Source organism: Notamacropus eugenii, chromosome 4 (assembly GCF_028372415.1).
Source record: "Notamacropus eugenii isolate mMacEug1 chromosome 4, mMacEug1.pri_v2, whole genome shotgun sequence".
In the NCBI taxonomy this organism is placed as follows: domain Eukaryota; kingdom Metazoa; phylum Chordata; class Mammalia; order Diprotodontia; family Macropodidae; genus Notamacropus; species Notamacropus eugenii.
Genome location: NC_092875.1, coordinates 319,382,841 through 319,401,562, shown reverse-complemented (window position 1 = coordinate 319,401,562; position 18,722 = coordinate 319,382,841). Strand labels below are relative to the sequence as shown.

At 38.5% G+C, this 18,722-nt stretch overlaps 1 protein-coding gene across 2 annotated transcripts in view; it reads right to left on the bottom strand.

Annotated features, from left to right (window-relative positions):
- RGS7BP (regulator of G protein signaling 7 binding protein) overlaps positions 1-18,722 on the bottom strand; it is a 130,513-nt gene that overhangs the window by 9,807 nt on the left and 101,984 nt on the right. Inside the window, exon 5 of one of the 2 annotated variants that reach the window (XM_072605060.1) lies at positions 17,404-17,474. In XM_072605060.1, coding sequence (XP_072461161.1) covers positions 17,404-17,474 — 71 coding nt within the window. Of the gene's footprint in view, positions 1-17,399; positions 17,475-18,722 lie in introns of those variants that run through there. The other variant, XM_072605061.1, reaches the window with a different exon arrangement.

The following is an 18,722-nucleotide window of genomic DNA, read 5'->3' as shown; positions in this document are numbered from 1 at the left end:
CTGCCTCAGTGCCTTCACCTGTAAAACAGAGATAAGAGCAGCTGCCTCATATGTGCTCACAAGGGAACAAAACTGAAATTAATGCATATAAACCACCCAGCACAACCTTAAAGTATTCTATAAATGTAAGATATCATCGTCAATCTTCATCTTCATCGTAGTTTGCTTACCAATGCAGACTGAAATCCCTTTGCATCTTACTAGACATGTCATGAGTTAGTGTCTAGTAAAATCCTTTACTTGTTGGCCACTATCACAACAACACACTTAGCTAAGTTGGCCGTTGAATGAAAGGCACACACCATCCAAACTGAGACCCTTGAGTGAAAAAGTTTCATCTCAGCAGGACGTGACGGGGCATGCACTCTGCTGCTACAGCCCCAGAAAATTCATGTTACAATAATGAGGTATCAGATGAGGAATTCAATGGAGCTTATCATCAATGAATAATAACAAATTGGAGGAAGAAATCAATCAAGCTACAACAACTGTTCCTCCAACCCAAAGGATAGAGTGTTCTAATGACTGCAGTGGTTGCCGGAGGAAGTATCAGTATGGAACCCAAAAGGGCCCCAAAGCCACGGTGTCTCTCATAGTCCTGGTCAATTCCAACTAGTCCCCAAGTAGAACTACATCCACTGGCCTGGCCTTAGACTTGTGTGCATTTGGAGACATGTGGAGCCTCATTAAGTAACTCTTCTTCTTGCTTCCACACTTATAGGGGACAATTCTAGTCCAACCTTGCAGAAAGGCCTAGAACCTTCAGTTGGATGAAGGAAGGATTTGTGTGCTAGAAGGTGCTGAGTGCTACTTCAATGCTACTCTTTGTCCTTGTATCCTCAGAGTCTAGCACAGTGTCTGGCACATAGAAGGCACTTAATAAATACTTGCTGATGAACTGATTTCTCATTTTGATGCCTGAATCTGGAGGATCAAGCCTTCATCCAAAAAGAAAAATGAGTTTTGTCTCAGTCATGTCCTTTTCAATAAATGGAGGCAACTAAATATATGCCCCTTTCCTTCCCTTCTCTTTTCTCAAGGCTTTCTGTCATATGCTATTCCTCTTGTAAATCATACAAGCAGGTGGGGGCAAAGGTATTTCTGAAAAGGGACTTGATATGTTCAGATGGAACTAGCAGGGCAGTACAAAATTAGAGAAAACAAGAGGAAGTTCAGCTGTGTAGATCAAATTAATCAAACAACCCAATTGCTCAGGCTCCATGGGTTAAAATCCTTTTTACTTAAAATCCATATTTCTGGAATCTTCAAAAAAAAAAAAAAACAACCCAAAAAACAGTGCTACTTCATTTCTCTCAGAGTAAAAACAATCCACTGCTGTTAACATATTGGAAGCTAGAAATAGGACATCTTTTCTACTTAAACTTCCAACTAGTTAAGATACATAAAACGATGTAACATATTGTAATGATATGGTTCAGGAATGACTCATGCCACAACCAAAAACTGGAAGAAAAAAATTATTTAGCTTCATCATAATCATGAAGATTACACCTTTCATCACCAACTTGCTATATATATGCACATGTATGCATATGTATCCCACTTAAATGAATATTTAACATATTTGACATACTGGAGATACCTCAGGAACTGCAATTTTTGCAATAACTTTTTTGCAATAACGCTTTCAGTACTGGATGGATTTTTGGCAATCTCAATCTAGCAAGTAATTTAAGATTCTCTGGCTTATGTTCATCAAATCTATAATAATCCTTTTATGAGGAACAAAGATCTTAGCATTTTTAGTAGCAGGTGTTCTTTATTAAAAATCTATAAACTATTTTCTACATTTTAAAGGAGTTCAGAAGATTACTTCCCCTGACCTCCACATACCTCCATATTTGACAAAATTTGGGACAGATACATGGCTTTGTTGCTTATATATATGAACTAGGGGAATTCACATATATGTTTCTCATACGACAGGAAATACTTCAGGGGATATGTGATTTCATGCATGTTATGGAAGCAATGTGAAGATCACCACCCATTCGTTTGTGATTTTTCTCTATGTCCTACCATAAATTGGCAACAAGGGGTCCACCCACTGTGCTAAAGGCTTTCTTTATATTCTTTTGACATCTCAAGGATAGTGTTTTGTATAACTGTGCTAAATCTGCAAAGTGGAAGGGACAAAGGAAGAAAGAACGAGTAACATATCTAAGGAACAAAGAAGAAAGAATGTATATGTGATCTCATTCTTATGTTCTTTCACATGGGCAGGCATGGATGAGCTGAAATCTTCATCAGTGAAGGGAATATTTACACCAAGTCCACCAAGAGCTGTAGTATCACGAACAACCATGCTTTTTTTAGGTATAAGACATTTCTTTCTTTAAAGTACTGCACTTTTCATAATTGCACTACACACACACACACACACACACACACACACACACACACACACACGCTGAGAGGCAGCCATGACCTATGGTTTACTTCTCCCCCTTATTCAGCTCTCTTTAAGTATTCAGCATCTGCTTACTCATAAGTGAATGGGAAGTGATGGGAGAGATGAGGTTGGGGTTGCTCAGGCTCTCAGCAGAGAATACACTCTCCATTAAGAGTGAATGCTGGTTTAGGAGACCTTTGCCCCACGATTGTGACAACTCCCTTCCTCAGATCCCTTGCTCTCATGATCACCCCCTATGGCTGAAGTGACAAAGAAACCCATCATGCCTGTGCCTGGAATTCTGAGCAGCTTCTACACTGTGGGAAGCTTAGCACTTGGATCTGATGCTGAAATGCACAAAGTGGTAACCTACAGAAAATGCTGTTTGAGATAAATGAGATGAATTGAAACCAAAGGAAAGCTCCACATGGGCTGAAATTTTCTCTCTGAACAGGCTATGAGTGAGAAACAATGTGGGAAAGGTGGGAAAATCTCTGGGTTAATCCTCTAGGACAGGTTTGGCACCTGGTGGCTAATGAGGCTATTTCAATCCATGTAGCAGGGCTCATTTAGACAAAATAAACTAATGAGACTGTACCAACTGTGCAAAGGCAGCCAGGTTTCAGGATTCTCATCTCTAAAATGAGGCGGATGATGCCAGTCTCATCTGCCTTCTCTGGGTGGTTGCAGGGATCAAAGATACAGATATCTTGCATAGTGCTCTCTGTAGATATTTAGACCCTGTGTCAAAGTCAACTACTAAGAGGGAAAAGAGCCCAACCCTTGTCTGAGTTCCAATTCTGTCTCTGTCACTTACTAGCTGTACGACCATGAGCAAGCCGCTTCATGTCTATGAGCCTCAGTTTCCCCTTTTGTAAAACAGGACTAATCCTATTTGTACTATCTATCTCAAGGGGTTGTTTGACAGTACTATATAAATATAAGATGATTATTGCAGCCAGGAGATGACTGCAATTTTGAGTTGAATTGAGCTCTCATGTTCTCTTCATCCCATTGTCCAAAGCCTGCTGGTATGCCCCCCAACTCTGACTCCTGAACCCATGTTACCATGCTGTCAGACCTCCCTCCTCGAAGTTCTTCTCCCTTTCAAAGTAGAATTTGAACTCAAGTCCCTTGTTTCCACACCCAGTGCTCTTTCTACTGTATCCACTGTCTCTTCCTTGGGTGCTACTTCTGATTCTCAGGTCCTATGTGCATGAGGATAATATTCATTACAATAATTCATATTTTCATAGTGCTCTAAAGTTACACAAAACTTTTCCTATAGCAATTCTGGAAGTAGGTAGTGCAAATGTTATTATGCCCATTTTTTCAGATGAGGTAACAGGCTCAGAGAAGTTTTAAAAAGTCCAAGATCACACAACTAGTCATGGTTTATGTCTGCATTTGAATTCAGCTATTCTGACTCCAAGTTCAGCATCCTTTCCACTATCAATAAATCAACAAATATTTATTTAGTGCTTTCTGTATTCTAGGGTCTCAAGGCAATTGATTTTTATTATTTGGTCTTTGTGTTGCATTGTATTATATTGTACTAAACTGCATAACCTTTAAATAATAAGAATCTATAAGTACAGATGAAGTTGTAAAATCTCTCTGGCATATACTGAAAATTTATGGATATATAGCATGAGTCTTCAAGAAGATATGGCCTATGAATAGTGACTCTTTCACACACCCTCCCACTCTACACGGGCTCTTTTTCCTTAAAAGACACCCATGGGGTGTTTTTGCTGGGCTCTCTCAATACACACCTCTAAACAACTTTAGAAAGTATGTCAAGCTGAATTTTGAATGGAAAAATTAACAAATAAATCACAGCGAATCATTTTTCCAATCTGGAGCTACTTAGGAAGACAGAAAGTGTACCAACACTGTGATGGGAGTATGGAGTAGCATGTGTTGTTGGCGTTGAAGGCAACACAGTAACAGTGGTGCCAGGAGAATCCATTGCCCAGGAAAAGTAAGGGAACTGAACACCTGAGCAGAAAGGGATCTCAGAGGATGCTTGTGTTAGTACTGGGCATAGGACTGGGTATCATTTGGCAGCTCTGTTGCCCATTACTGAGTTTCAGATTGCAATCTCAGGGTGAGTCACAAGGTGGCAGAGGCCCTACCTGGATAAAGACCAGAGCACAGACCAGGAAGGCAAGTATTGAAAACTTACAGGTTCCTATACCTGAAAAAGACTGAAGTTCAGACCAGTCATCCCCTCATAGAGATGAACAGAACCAAATTCTAACATAAAGTTGAAAGAAATGGGCTAGAAAAATTAAAAAACAGCAACAACAAAAAACCCTACCAATAAAAATTACTATGGTGACAGGGAAGCTCAAGGCATAACCTCAGAAGACAATGACTGGAAAATATCTACAAGCAAAGCCTCAAAGAAAATGCACACTAGACAGAAGTCCAATAATAATTCCTAGAAGAGCTGAAGAGATCAAAAAGAACAAAAAAATTAAATCAAATAAAAGTAAAGAGGAAAAAATAAGAAAAGAAATGAGGGCAATGCAAGAAAATCATGAAAAGAGAATTATCAGTTTGGTAGAAAAAAAAGAAAAAAAGGTTAAAAACAGTGAAGAAAATAATTCCTTACAAATTAGAATTGATTAAGTGGAAGCTAGTGATTCCATGAGACATCAAAAAGCAATAAAACAAAGTCAAAAGACTGAAAAAAAAGCCAACCCATTTCTTGAATAGGACTTGTAAGTTTCTGGCATCTAAACAACTAGATGTAGCATATCCTGTGAGTCCCAAGTCCAAAGATATGCTTTGAGAAATACAAATTGTATCATTTTAACACTTTAAAAGTAAGCAAAGGGAAACAGTTAAGGGAGAAGGATGGAGGGAAGAAAAATTGGAAGAAGTAAGAGAGGAAATGTGGGGCAGGCAGAACTCTAGGTCAGATGGTGATGGTAAATTCAAACTCTGTCCAGGCTTGGGCAAAATTCTGGAAGTCAAGGCAGCCAATGGAAGTATTATGCCCTGGGAATAATGACAGAGCATCACCATAGACAGCATTGGTTCTGCTAAAAAATGCTTACTAAGATTCTCCACTGAAGAAAAAGAATTGGGAAAGAGGAATTTATAAGTTATGCCTGGTATCCAGCCACATGGGCAAGGCTATGGTTGGATTCTGTGGCCAAAGGGAGTACCCACATTGGAACATACAGCTGATTATTTCTAGGAATGCACAAGAATATTGAAAATATTTTGGAATTTGTGTCAAAATGCACATATTTGGTGAAGAAAATCTTCTGGTTCTAAAGTTATAAATACCCAAGGTGACATTTTAATATTAGAATGAGTCACTGGGAGCCCTTACAAATTCATTCATTCATAAAACATTTACTGAGTTCCTATTGTGGATAAGGTACTCTGCCACATTCCTTAGATGGAACTTACCAGGCATATGATGGCTCAGCATCCTAAGCATCTTGTCTCCTTACCACGGAACTTTCCTTAGTGCCTGGGGCTTTCTCATCATGCTATGTCCCTTTGCTCTGCTGACCCCTTTCTTCCATTAATGAGTTCCTTCCAAGGTCTCCATTTTGGGGATGGGCCCAGGTCTACCATGCATCAATCCCTTCCAGACTGAGCTTCTGACTATACAAATTTTGCCACCATGACTCAGCTGCCTTTTCATCCTGGAATTTTCCTCAGCAACTGGGGCTTTCTCAATCTGGAATATCCTTCTGCCATGTTTGCCTCTTTCTCCTACTGGTGAGTTTCTTCTGGAGGCTTCGTTTTGTGGACATTCAGGTCTTCTATGCTTCATTCTCCTCTAGGATATGCTGTTGACTCTAAAATACACTCCATCCATCCTCCACTCCCACCTGACCCCCAATTTCATCCTCATTGAAGCAGTGCCTGGCCCACCCTAAACACTTAATAAATAATTTTTGTCTGCCTGCCATTAGCATCATTTCAGCTCTGGTTTTGAAAGTCTAGATTAAAACAAAGAAAGTATGGTGTTAGCTTGGAGAGGACCTAGAAAGTCCATTTTCAGGTCTTTCCCAGTTTGAAGCAGAGGATTCTGCAAAGGCTGTAAACCAGGCGTCTGACCTTTGCCTTGTAACAATCAACGTTTGCATCAGTAACTTGGACAAACTGTCAGATCTGCAGATAACACAAAGCTGGGAGGGATAGCTAACATGATGAATGATGGTCAGTATTCAAACAGATTCTGACAGACTAGAATGATGGACTGAATCTAACATGATTAAATTTAACAGAAATAAAATCAATCACACTACTATAGGATGAAAGAAGTATAAGTAGACGATAAATCTCAGTGAAAACGATAAAGAAGTTTTAGGGAATTGCAGGCTCAACACAAGTCGATGGTGTGTGATGGAGGTCAAAAACAGCTAATCCCATTACTAATGATGCTCCCCATCTCCTGATAGAGAGGTGAAAGACTCGGTGAAGAATGAGACCTTTTTTTTTTTGGATGTAGCCAATGAAGAAATTTTGCTTTACTGTACATAATTGTAACAAGGGTTTTGTTTTTCTTTCTTTTTCAATTTGGGGGAGGAGAGTTGGAGTTTTGCTGGTTGAAAAATAAATAAAATTGAATGAAAACAACAAAGATAACCCCATTCTGGTCTGTGTTAAGAGGCATAGTGTTCAAGGTGAGTATGATGCTCTGATCAAACAACAGTTGAAATACTGTGTTTGTTTCTTGCCTTTACTTTTTTAAAAGGACAGAGACAGACTGGACAGTTTCTAGAAGGCAACCAAGAGAGCAAGAGAATTGGTGACCGGGTCATATTTGTCAAAGAAAGAATGAGAATTAGTGAAAGGCACAGAGGGCATTTAGCCTAGAAAACTGACAAGTTGAAGGTACATGTTGAATTTCCCTAAGTACTTGAAGAGCTATTATGAATAAGAAAGACTAAAAACTTGTTCAGCTTGACCCCATAAAGTAGAATGCATTGTAGAGACACAGACTTAGAGCTGACTTTTTTTTCCATAGCATTTAGAGCTGTCCTGAAGTGGAACAGGCTGCTTCTGAGAAGGAAGCCTTCAAGGCCACAGCTGGATGGCCACTTTTCAGCAGGATTCAAGAGAGAGGGAGTTTTTGTACTGGTACAGATTGGACTAGATCAGCCCTGAGTTCTCTTGCAGTTCTGATTCTGTGATTCTCTAACCCTCCCCAGGACTTTCCTGGGGGTAGATTGGAGATCATATTCACTTCTCAGTCTTGCTCTATTCTGGACTTGCTATCTTAGAAATGACCTAATTCAATTTTTTTCAATTCAATAAGCAACTATTTAGTACTTGGACTAGGTGCTGATGACAAAGACAAAAACAAGAAAAGCCTCTTAGGAATCAGTGTGTGCTGGCTAGGGATGCCAATGGGTACAGCATGTACCTTACCAACTCTGGCTAGCTCATCCCCCTACCGTTAACGTCCAGTGTCCCACATTAAGCAACTGTGTTGTGTTGTACCCGACTGGATAATTCCATGTCACATGAATGTACTTTTGAAATAAGTGATACTCTTCTGAGAATCTGTGGTCAGTTTCTTGCAACCAGCTTCAGGAAGAAAAGAGAGGAAAAAAGGATAGGAGATTTACCTGCTTGTTTCCTCAAAAGTTATTTTACTTGTTTATGTCAAAGTCTGATGTTTTTCCCTCCAGTGAGGGAAAGCCCACACATAGTCCGAAAAGTGAAAACTGTTACCTGCTGTGGGTGCAACTTCTCTCCGCCCGGGTTTTTCCCGTACATGACAGCACAGAAATGCTTTTTCCTGATTCTTAGATGGTTTTTAGATGATTACAAAGATGTGGGAAACAAAATGCTCAGTTCTAAGTGTTGATGCCTATACTGGCTTTGCCAGTTGCTAGCTCCCTCCTAACAGGAAAATCACTTTTGTATCGTTTGTATTGAGCTGTTTTTATAAACATGTGGTTCTGTCTTCTTTTCCCTCCAACAGAATGTTAACAGGGCAAGGACTTACTTTGTTTACTTTATTTCCCCAGCACATAATTTAGTGCCTACCACACAGGAGGCTCTTTGTTAACACTTGTAGAACTAAATCCAATCAAATTTTCTTCATCATCAATTCTGAACCTGACTCTTGCTAGACTCAGAAAACTGAATAGGTCAAAATTGCCCATATGTGTAGCATGTAAGTTTCCTGTGGTTGAAATTCTTGCCTTTGGATATACAATGCTTTATACATAGCTGGCGCTTAAATGTTTTGTTTTGTTTTTTTAAACTGAATTCTGGACTTAATCTAGAGACAATTGTGGCTCAGTGAATGGAGTACTGGGTCTGAAGTCAGAAAGACTTGAATTCAAATCTGGCCTCAGATAGTTCCTAGCTGTGTGATCCTGGGCAACTCACTTTACTTTATTTGCCTCAGTTTCCTCATCTGTAAAATGAGCTGGAGAAGGAAATGGCAAACTACTCCAGTATCTCTGCCAAGAAAACCCCAAATAGGGTCACAAAGAGTTGGACACAATTGAAAAGACTGAACAACAGACACAACACAGTAATTGGGTAAAAACAATTTTTCCATTTTCCAAGGTTTATGATTGTTTATGGTTCACAGTATTCTGTAACAAATTCACAGGATCTCACATTTAGACTGGAAAGGGGTTTTACAAGGCCAGCCTTCTCATTTTACAGATGAAGAAATTGAGGGTCCACAAGGTTAAGTGATGTGCCCAAGGTGTCAGAGGAGGCTAGTGTCAGAGACAGGATTTGAATTCCAGTCCTCTGACTCCAGATCCAGCCCTCTTTCTACTATATGTACCACAACATCCTAAGCATACACATGTGAATATATCACAAACACTCCATGACATTACATGAATTGCCTCAGGATTTATGAGACCATGAGCCTGCCTTTCAGGCTCAATTCATTTTCAGGGACTTGTCTTGTTGAACAACAATGGGCACTTAAAGAATGTTGGCACTTTGCTTTTCTCTCTCTGACCCTTTTGTTAGTCACCTTGAGGGCTCTCTGCAGGCTGTTCTATTTGTAATCCATTAAACACAGCAAGACGGTTATAATTAACGGAGCTCCCAGCGGCACTGCCACTGACCCAGAATGTGGGACAAAGGAGGAGACAGAGTCTGGGACTGGGTCCTAGGCTCCACTGGTCTGGACAGGCTCAGGAAGAGAGAACAAGGGCACCTCCTGCAGCCTTGCAGTCTTGTAGCTTTGCCACTTTTCCAGGGAGAAAGTTACAAGGAAGTTATAAATTTGTAGCATGCTACAATGGAAAGAGTGTTAGATTTTGAGTTAGAGGGTCTGGGTTCAGATCATGGTTCTTCCATGTTTATCTGTGTGACCTTGTAGCGAATCACTTTGCTTCTCTGGGACTCAGTTTTTCATCTGTAAAACAAGGGGATTAGGCTAGATGGATCTCTAAGCTTTGATCTTTGTGAAGCCAAAGTATACTCATCTTTATAATCTCTGGCTTCTGGGTCTTTCCTTGGTACTTTCTTCTCCATTGAGAAAGCAAATCTAAAGGAAACAGGTGATGATCCAAATGGGAGAGATAATTGAACTAGACAGACAGATAGAATAGAAAGAAAAATAGATAGACTAGATAGATAAAAAGAGACAGACATAGATAGATAGACAGATAGAAAAATAGAATAGATGGATAAAAATAGACAGATAGATATAGATAGGTGGATAGATGGATGGATGAATAGATGGATAAATTGCCAAGTGAATGGTCAAGATGGTTGGAGTACTGGACTTGGAATCAGGAAGACTTGCATCAAACTTAACAGCTGTGTGATCCTGAGCAAGTTATTCAACCCCTCTCAGGCCCAGTTTTTCCATTTGTAAAGTGAGGAGTTTGGACTCCATCCAATTCTAAAGCTAAGGTCCTGTGATTACTCATGTGGTAATAGACAACAGTGGGAACTCAGAGGATTTAGGAAGAGTGATTTGGAGAAAGGAGTATAACTTAGGGCTGGATGTGCTAGCCACTCTCCAGAGCTATCTTATTTAACCAAGTTCAAGGAGGACAACACATAGGGTGTTCCTCCCACCATGCCTCTGCCTCCTAAACATACACTTGGAGAAGAAGAACAAAGCAAAAGAGAAATAAAAAGAGAAGAAAGTAAACAGGGTTTCAGGAACAGGTTTCACTAAGACAGATGCAGAAGAGAAACATTCAAATTCTACCAAAAAGTATCAGAATATTATTCTTGTTATGTGATTCTCAAAGCATCCTGGTGTTCTAGATAATCCTTTAAGACTGTAGGCTGCATAGAAAGTACTGGCCTATACCAAGAGTTCCTTATGTTAGTGGAATCATAGGTGCGGTCTTTATCCTTATCCTTCGTTCTCCATATAGCAACACTGGCCATGACAATAATCAAGTGGCTACAAATGGGTACAGTGAATGGCACAGGGAAGCCATTTTCTGGGCCTATCCAGTCATGCCTTCACAATGATATTAAATCTGATTGGGTTCTCTAGTCAATCAACTAATATTTATTAATTGCCTAGTATGTGCAGTCACATGACTTCTTTGTCTAGTTTTTGGCATAAGTATTTTCAGAAAGACAAAGTTAATTGGTGTTCCTTGACACCTCCTCCCTATTTATATGGCCTCACTTCCCTTTCAGTCTGGCTCTTTATCAATCAATCTCTACAAGTCTTCTAAAGATATATATCTTGGTGGAAGCCAATATGGCAGAATACAAGATGGGACCCAGCTGAACTCTCCCAATATTCCCCTCCAAACAACTTTAAAATAATGCTTCAAATCAAATTTTGTAGTGGCAGAGCAAATTGAAATATAATTTTCTTGCTTTATTTTTTTTCTTTTTTCCCCTTTTTTGTGACATGGCTAATATAGAAATATATTTTGCATGATTTCACATATATAATTTATATCATGTTTGCTTTTTCATTGGGGGAAGGGTGAGAGGGAGAGAATCTAGAACTCAAAATGTGAAAAGAAAATATTAAAAATAAATAATTTTTTTAAAAACTTAATTAAAAAGATACATATCTTGCTGGGAGCTGATATATAGGAAGAAAACAGAACTCTTCCTTCACATGAATTGTCTCTGTTTTCTGTCTCTTCCCTATTCCTATGACCAATGCTAAGTTTCATTGTTGTCCCTGAGTGAGCAAGGGTAAGGAAGCATGGGTGTTCTACAATTCTTCCCCCTTGATATTCATCCATAGGACTACAGAGCTAGAGTTAGAAGGAACCTTACGAGTCATATGATCCAGCATCCTCATTTTACAGATGAGAAAACTGAAGCCCAGAATGATGAAATTCCTTTTTCCAGTGTCACACAGTAAGGGTAATAAGTATAACTTGAAATAGTCTTCTCACTCCAAACTCAGTCCTTCTTAACTTTATTGCACTGCCTCCTTCAAAAACCTGCCACTCTTCTCTGAACAATTAATTCTCTCCTTGGTCTAACTTTTTTTCATCCTCCAGCATGTTTACAATTTAGGTCTTGGGTATGATCATCCACTTGAATGACATCCTATTTGGGTTTACTGTTACTCACAGACAATATGCTCCCTCCTCTCCTCTCACACTTTCATCACTGCGATCTATGTCCTCATCACTCATACCTGGATTATTGCAACAGTTTGCAGACAGTCTATCTGTCTCAAGTCTTTCCCTACTACAATCCATTCAGCCACTAACGTGATTTTTCTAAAGCACAGGTCTGATCATAATACATCTCCAGGAGAAAATACTAACTGCTCTATTTGGCACTCATAACTTTCATAACCTAGTCCCCTCCTACATTTCTAGTCTTCTTACACTATGCTCCCTGCCAGATACTCTTCAATACAGTGACACTGTCTTCCTTGATATTCCACCAAAAAGACAATCCATGTCTTGGCTCTGGGCATTTTTCTTTTACTAGCCCCCATGTCTTCAATGCTATCCCTCCTCTGCTCTAAATACTGACCTCCCTTTGGGTCTCCTTTAGGTCTCAGCTAAAATCTTATCTTCTGCATCAAACTTTCCCCCACCTCTCTTAATTCAAGGGCCTTCTCCTTGTTGATTATTTCCTACTTATCCTATCTATAACTTGCTTCGTATCTTTGTTTGCATGTTGTCTCCCCCATTAGATCGTAAGCTCCTTGAGGGCAAGAATTGTCTTTTGCCTCCTTTTTGTATTTCTAGTGTTTAGCAGAGTGCCTGGCATATGGTAGGCACTTAATAAATGTTTATTAATTGATTACTAATTGATGCGTAGAATTTACTTTTTCATCCCTCCACTCAGAATCCCTTGCCTCCTTCAAAGCTCAACTTGAATATCATCCCAACCAAGGGTGCCTTTTCAGATCTTCCCACATCTCCCTCATAAAATTAACCCACACTTATGAAAGCCTTTGACAAAGAACATTAATTTATGCCAGAAATTCTAAAATGTATAGGCATAAAGAGCTTTTTAAATGTTATAATGAATTTCTATCTAAAACCAAAAGTATCATGCATATAATACACTGCATTCTCCAAGAAATACCAGAGTAAAGCAAGAATGTCCATTTTCCCCAGTATCATTTGACATAGTTCTAGAAATGCTAGCAAAAAAGACAAGAAAAAAATTAAAGACAGAAATAGAGGTAAAGAGGAGATAAAACTAATCCTGTTTGCTTATGACATGATGCTTTACCTAGAAAATCCTAGAGAATCCACAAAGATTATATTGGAACAATTAGCTTGAGCAAAACTGCAGATCTCAAAATAACCCCACTCTCCAACCAGAAGCATTTTTACATAATAATAAAATTCAAAAGGCAATAGGAAAATACCATTCCAATAAATACAAAATACATAAAATATTTGGGAGTCAATCTATTAAAGCACATTTATTACTTGTATAAATTCAACTACAAAGTGCTTTTTGAAATAAACAAATAGCTGGATGAATATTCACTGCTAACGTCTGGGTTGGGTCAATATAATAATAAACATGACAATACAATCAAATGATGCTATTAAAGTTAATTTATGCTTTCAAATATACCTATCAAATTATCAAAGGGCTATTTTATAGAACTTAATAAAATAAATAAATTTGGAAAAATAAAAGATCTAGAATATCAGGAGAAGTAATGAAAAGAGGAAAGGAGGGGTTAGCCCTTAAAGACATTAAATTATATTATAAAGCATCAAAACCATCTGATATTGGTTTAAAAAATAAATGGAACAATAGAACAGATGAGACAAGGGAGAAGCAGAAACAATGGAATTCAACGACCAAGTGTTTGATAAGCTAGAAAACATAAATTAGGAAAGAATTCCCTATTTAGGAAAAAACCTGCTGGATATTCTAGAAAACGGTTTGGCGGAAATTAGGTTTAGACCATATTAGTTCAAACACTTTACACCATATTTCATAATACATTCTAAATAGATATTAAATTGGATTAAAATGGATATCTAAATTGATAGTAAAGATAAATATCTTTAAAAATTAGAAGGGAAGCAGATAATATACCTTCCACAACTATAGGGAAGAGATGCATTTTTAACTAAACAAGGGATATAGTTAATTACAAAAGTTAAAATAGAAAATTTTGATTACGTGAAATTGAAAGGCTTTTGCACAAATGAAATGAATGCACCTAAGATACAAAGGAAGTAGTCAAAAAAAATCTGCATCAAATTTCTCTGATGGGGTATATCTAGATAAAGATAGACAGAAAAACAGATCGATAGATAGAAGATCAAAAGCAGTGCCCCCCCAGATAAGTGGCCAATGACTTGAACAGTTTTCAAAATGAGAACTGCAAACTAAATGAGAGAGATCTAAATCATTAATAATAAGAGAGATTCAAGTCAAATGAATCCTGAAGTTTTACGATATACCCTACAAGATGGCAAAGATGGTGAAAAATTAGGGTAGTTAATATTGTAAGGGTTATGGGGAAATTGGCACACCAATATCTTCTTGATGAAGTTATGAATCAGCATGACCATTTTGGAAAGCAATAATTTAGAATGGTGAAAATAAAGTGACTAAAATGTCATGCCCTTTTGCCCAGAGATTCCATATCCTTGCTTGTACTGCAAGGAAGTCACTGATAAGAAAGTTTCACTATCTACCAAAATATTAATAGCAAGACTTTTTGTTTTAGAAGGGAAAATAAAATAGATGATCATTGATTGGGGAATGGCTAAACAAAACTAAGGCATATAAATGTGTATATAAATTTACATAGTAATATAAATTACAATGCTATAAGAATTTATAAATATGATGAATACGAATACAGAGAAGTATGCAAAGAGCTATATTAACTGATGCAAAATGAAGTAGGTGGGGCCAAGAAAACAAAATATACCTTGAGTATAACAGTGTAAATGGAAAAAACAACCACATACACACATCAAAAATGCAAGTTATAAAATTATAAAGAACAAACTAGACTCCAAAGAGATATGTGAGAAGATACTCTCAACCCACTCCTTTGCAGAGGTGGTAGCTTCACAGGTGTAGTACACTGTGCATATTTTCAGATTTATTCTGATTTGACCATTTTATATTGACCATTTTGCAGATTTTTATTCTCTTTAATTTTTTTTGTTATTAAAAGGGCATTGTTTGTTATACGCAATGACTCTGTGGAAGGAGGGAAATTCTGGTGATGTAAAAAAAAAAACAATAAAAAGTCATTTAAAGTTTTTACCCTGCATTTACTGTGGGTACATTGAGTATATATAGTGCTTCTCCCAATTGAATGCAAGCTCTTTGAGGGAAGGGGTTGTTTCACTTTTGTCTTTGGATCCCCAGGACCAGCCCAATGCCTGGCATGTAGGAGGTGTTTACTTAATAGAAGCTTATTGATAAACTAGTATTTGACTGATTACTTATCTTCTGTACTGCCTGACCATAGCTGCACTCACAGAAGCAGCTTTTGAAAAGGGTAAAAGATCCAGTTCTATGGTCAGGTTCTTCTTAGTTTAAATGTGTTGCCTTTTTCATTAAAATACTGGGAAGAGTCCAGTCACAGGATGCATTAGAGAGAATCAAGCATCCTCAGGCACTCCATCAGGCAAATGCTTCAGGCCACCTAAGCCCCTGTGCATTTTATTTTCTCCTTTACCCCTTCATGCTGCTCAGGCAAAGCTCCTCACCACTCCCTTCATCTGTTGTTCTCACTCCCACCTCTTCACCTTCTGTCACACTGATCCTTCTGCCTGGAATGCTCCCCTAGCTCCTGCCTGCCAAACTTTCTCCTTTCCCTCACTAACAATATCACATCCTCCTCTAACTTGCATCATTCCTTAAGAGGAAAGAAAAGTGACAGATTCTCTCTCTCTCTTTCTCTCTCTCTCTGTTTCTCTCTCACTTTCTGTCTCTCTGTCATCTCCACAGCCAGGTCTGACTGATCCTCCCTCACCAAGGGCATCCCCTGCTCTCTATCCAGAATGGGGTACCTGTTATTAATTCATAGCCTGCACTCTTGCTGTGATTTTCTCCCTTGGCAAGTACGGTTGAGAGTAGATCTACAAATCCATTTGAAGCTTACTTGGTCAACATCCATAAGAGGTTATTACACTTGTAGATGTTGGAGATTCGGCTGAACTGCCTTTGTTCTTAAGGCCATAACTAGCCCTGATATGAGAAATTCGGTTTAGGGGAGGTAGAGGCTAATATTACATAGGACAGTGGGGAGGCTATGTTGGCACAGTGGACAGTCCCACCGAGGGAGGAGACAATCTATTTTCCAGACTGTACGGCCCTTTGAGAGGTAGAGTTTATGCAGAGAGAGAGGGCTATCATGACAATGTTGTGTTGTGGTTTTGGAGGACTTAGAAAGGAGATGTGAGAGGGGTGGTTAATTCCTTGAATAGATTTTTAAATTTTCAGTAAGGGATCTTGACTCCCCTTGGCCTTATTTATATGATCCAATTATGGGAATGTCTTTGATCCAATTAAGAAAGAAGCTTCTGTTCACCTTTGATTACATTGAAAGAGGAGTAATTAAAGAGAGAATAATTGGGAGATATTTTCTCTAAGTATAAACTGGCGTTAATATTATTATTGGCCTTTAACAAATCAAAAATCCTAAACAATGTTTTTTTAAAATTTACTTTGCTATGAAACTTTATCTTTTGTTTCATAATTACTATCAAGTGAAGGGTGGAAATCCCTTTCAGTAGAGGAAACTCTCAATCTCTCCAAGCAGAAAGACTCATATGTTAATATAATGTCTCTGACAGATTTTGGCTAAAACATATAGTTTTTCTCCCAAATGAATGATGGCTCTATTTTTAAACAATTTTTACTTGCTTGTTAAGCCATCTTAATTTTGTTCCTAGTGAATTTCTCTGGGACTTAGCAGTGCAGTGCCCTGCTATTATAGCTAGCACCCCTAGTTATAAGAGGCTAATAGTAGCACCCAGCTCACAGAGTGGTTGTTGTAAAATGTTTTGTAACCCTTTAAGAACCTTGTAAATATAGGGCATCTATGACAATGATGACCAAATCAATAATTAAGACTTGTCCTCAAGTCAGGGCATGGGGCTATGTTTTGCTCTTTTGGGGGTCTCCCACAGCACCTAACACAGTGCCTTGTACATAAATATCTGTCTGCTTGAATACTACCACTCTTCCCTCCTCCCCATTCAAAGGTCATCTGGAAAGTTCTCCAATTTTACTGAAAAAGGGAAACCAAACATATAGGAATCATAGATTTAGAGCTATAAGGGACCTCAGAGGTCAAGTTCAGCTCCCTCATTTTACAGACAAAGAAAGTAAGGCTCATGGAGGTGAAGTGACTTACCCAACATCAAGCAGCTAGTAAGTGTCAGAGGTAGATTATGAACCCAGCTCTTCTAATTCCAAAACCTGCGACCACATTTCCACATACCACATTGCCTCCTCTTAAATTCATTTTTATGTGGGTATAACAAGCTTGTATTAACTTCTCAAAAAATGAATTTTCAAGGTTATCTCGATGAAAACATGTTCTCCCATAGAGAAATGACAAGACTTACCTTGATTTTTCAATGGTAAAGGCATAGTCTCCCTGAGTTTGCTTAAAAGGTTTTTCATTTCTCGCATGTCTCTGCATGAATGACAAACACAGGGGTGATAGAATTAGAAAGTGTAAGCTTTAAGCACAAATACTTTTAGATTTTTTTATTCATTTCCTTTCAGAATCAGCTAGAACAGTTCTTATTTTTATTTCTGCCACAGACCTCTCTGGCACTCAGGTGATACCTATGGACTCCTTATCGGAATAATGCTATTAAATGCATAAAATAAAATACATATGATAAGAAAGTAAATCAATTCTATTGAAATATAGCTTTCCAATTTTTTTTAAAAAACAAGTTCACAGACCCCAGATCAAAAAGCCCTGAGTTAGAGAATGAGGATGTGCGTAACACATTTCTTCCTATATGGTTTCAAATGCAACTTGATTTGGGGGCAGAAAGATCTGAGGTCAAATCCTGCTTTGGACACTTCAGACACATCTGTATGACCCTTGGCAAGTCACTTAACTTATTTCGGTCTCAGTTTCCTCTTTAAGAAAATAAGGAAAACAAAAGCAGCTCTATTATGGAATTGTAGTGAGGACTGAATACGAATGTCCATGGAACACTGGTGATGGTTGACGCTGCTCAGGTCTCAGCACTTAAGGGAGTTTCCCAAGAACGTCACAAAGGCAGTGAAGGACTTCTATCAAACCAGCAGTTCTACGTTACTCCTTTGTCACATGTGCTCCCTAAGCTCAGGGCCATTTCCTCCTGGACACTGTATGTGCTTGTGTCCCAGAATTTGGGGGGAATTTTTTTAACCAACTTTTCTTACTATTTTCTTACTTGCCCTAGTAAATATTGGTTTCTAAAAGCTATTTAAATCTGGCTAGTGGGTAATGAATCAATGAGGGTAGGGGAAGGATAGAAAATCAGATTAGGGCAGTAATGTTAGAAATCAACCTCGATCCCTTAGGGTTACCCCTAAAATCCATAGAGAAAGACCTATAGGGATCTGTCCTGCGCCATGCCAATGGGGTGTTAGAAGGGAGGAAGAAAACAAATATTTATAAAATGTCTTCTATGTACAGACACTCTGCTAAGTGCTTTACAAATCTTATCTTATTTGATCTTACTGGGGGGCGGGTCACGCTCTATTATTATCTTCATTTTAAAACTGAGGCAGTCAAAGGTTAAATGATTTGCCCAGGGTGACACAGCTAGTAAGTACCTGAAGAGAGATTTGAACTCAGGTCTTCCTGATGCCAGCCCAGTGCTCTATCAACTGTGTTATGAGCTGCCGTGTTGAGAGAGCTAGCCCAAATACTCTGAAA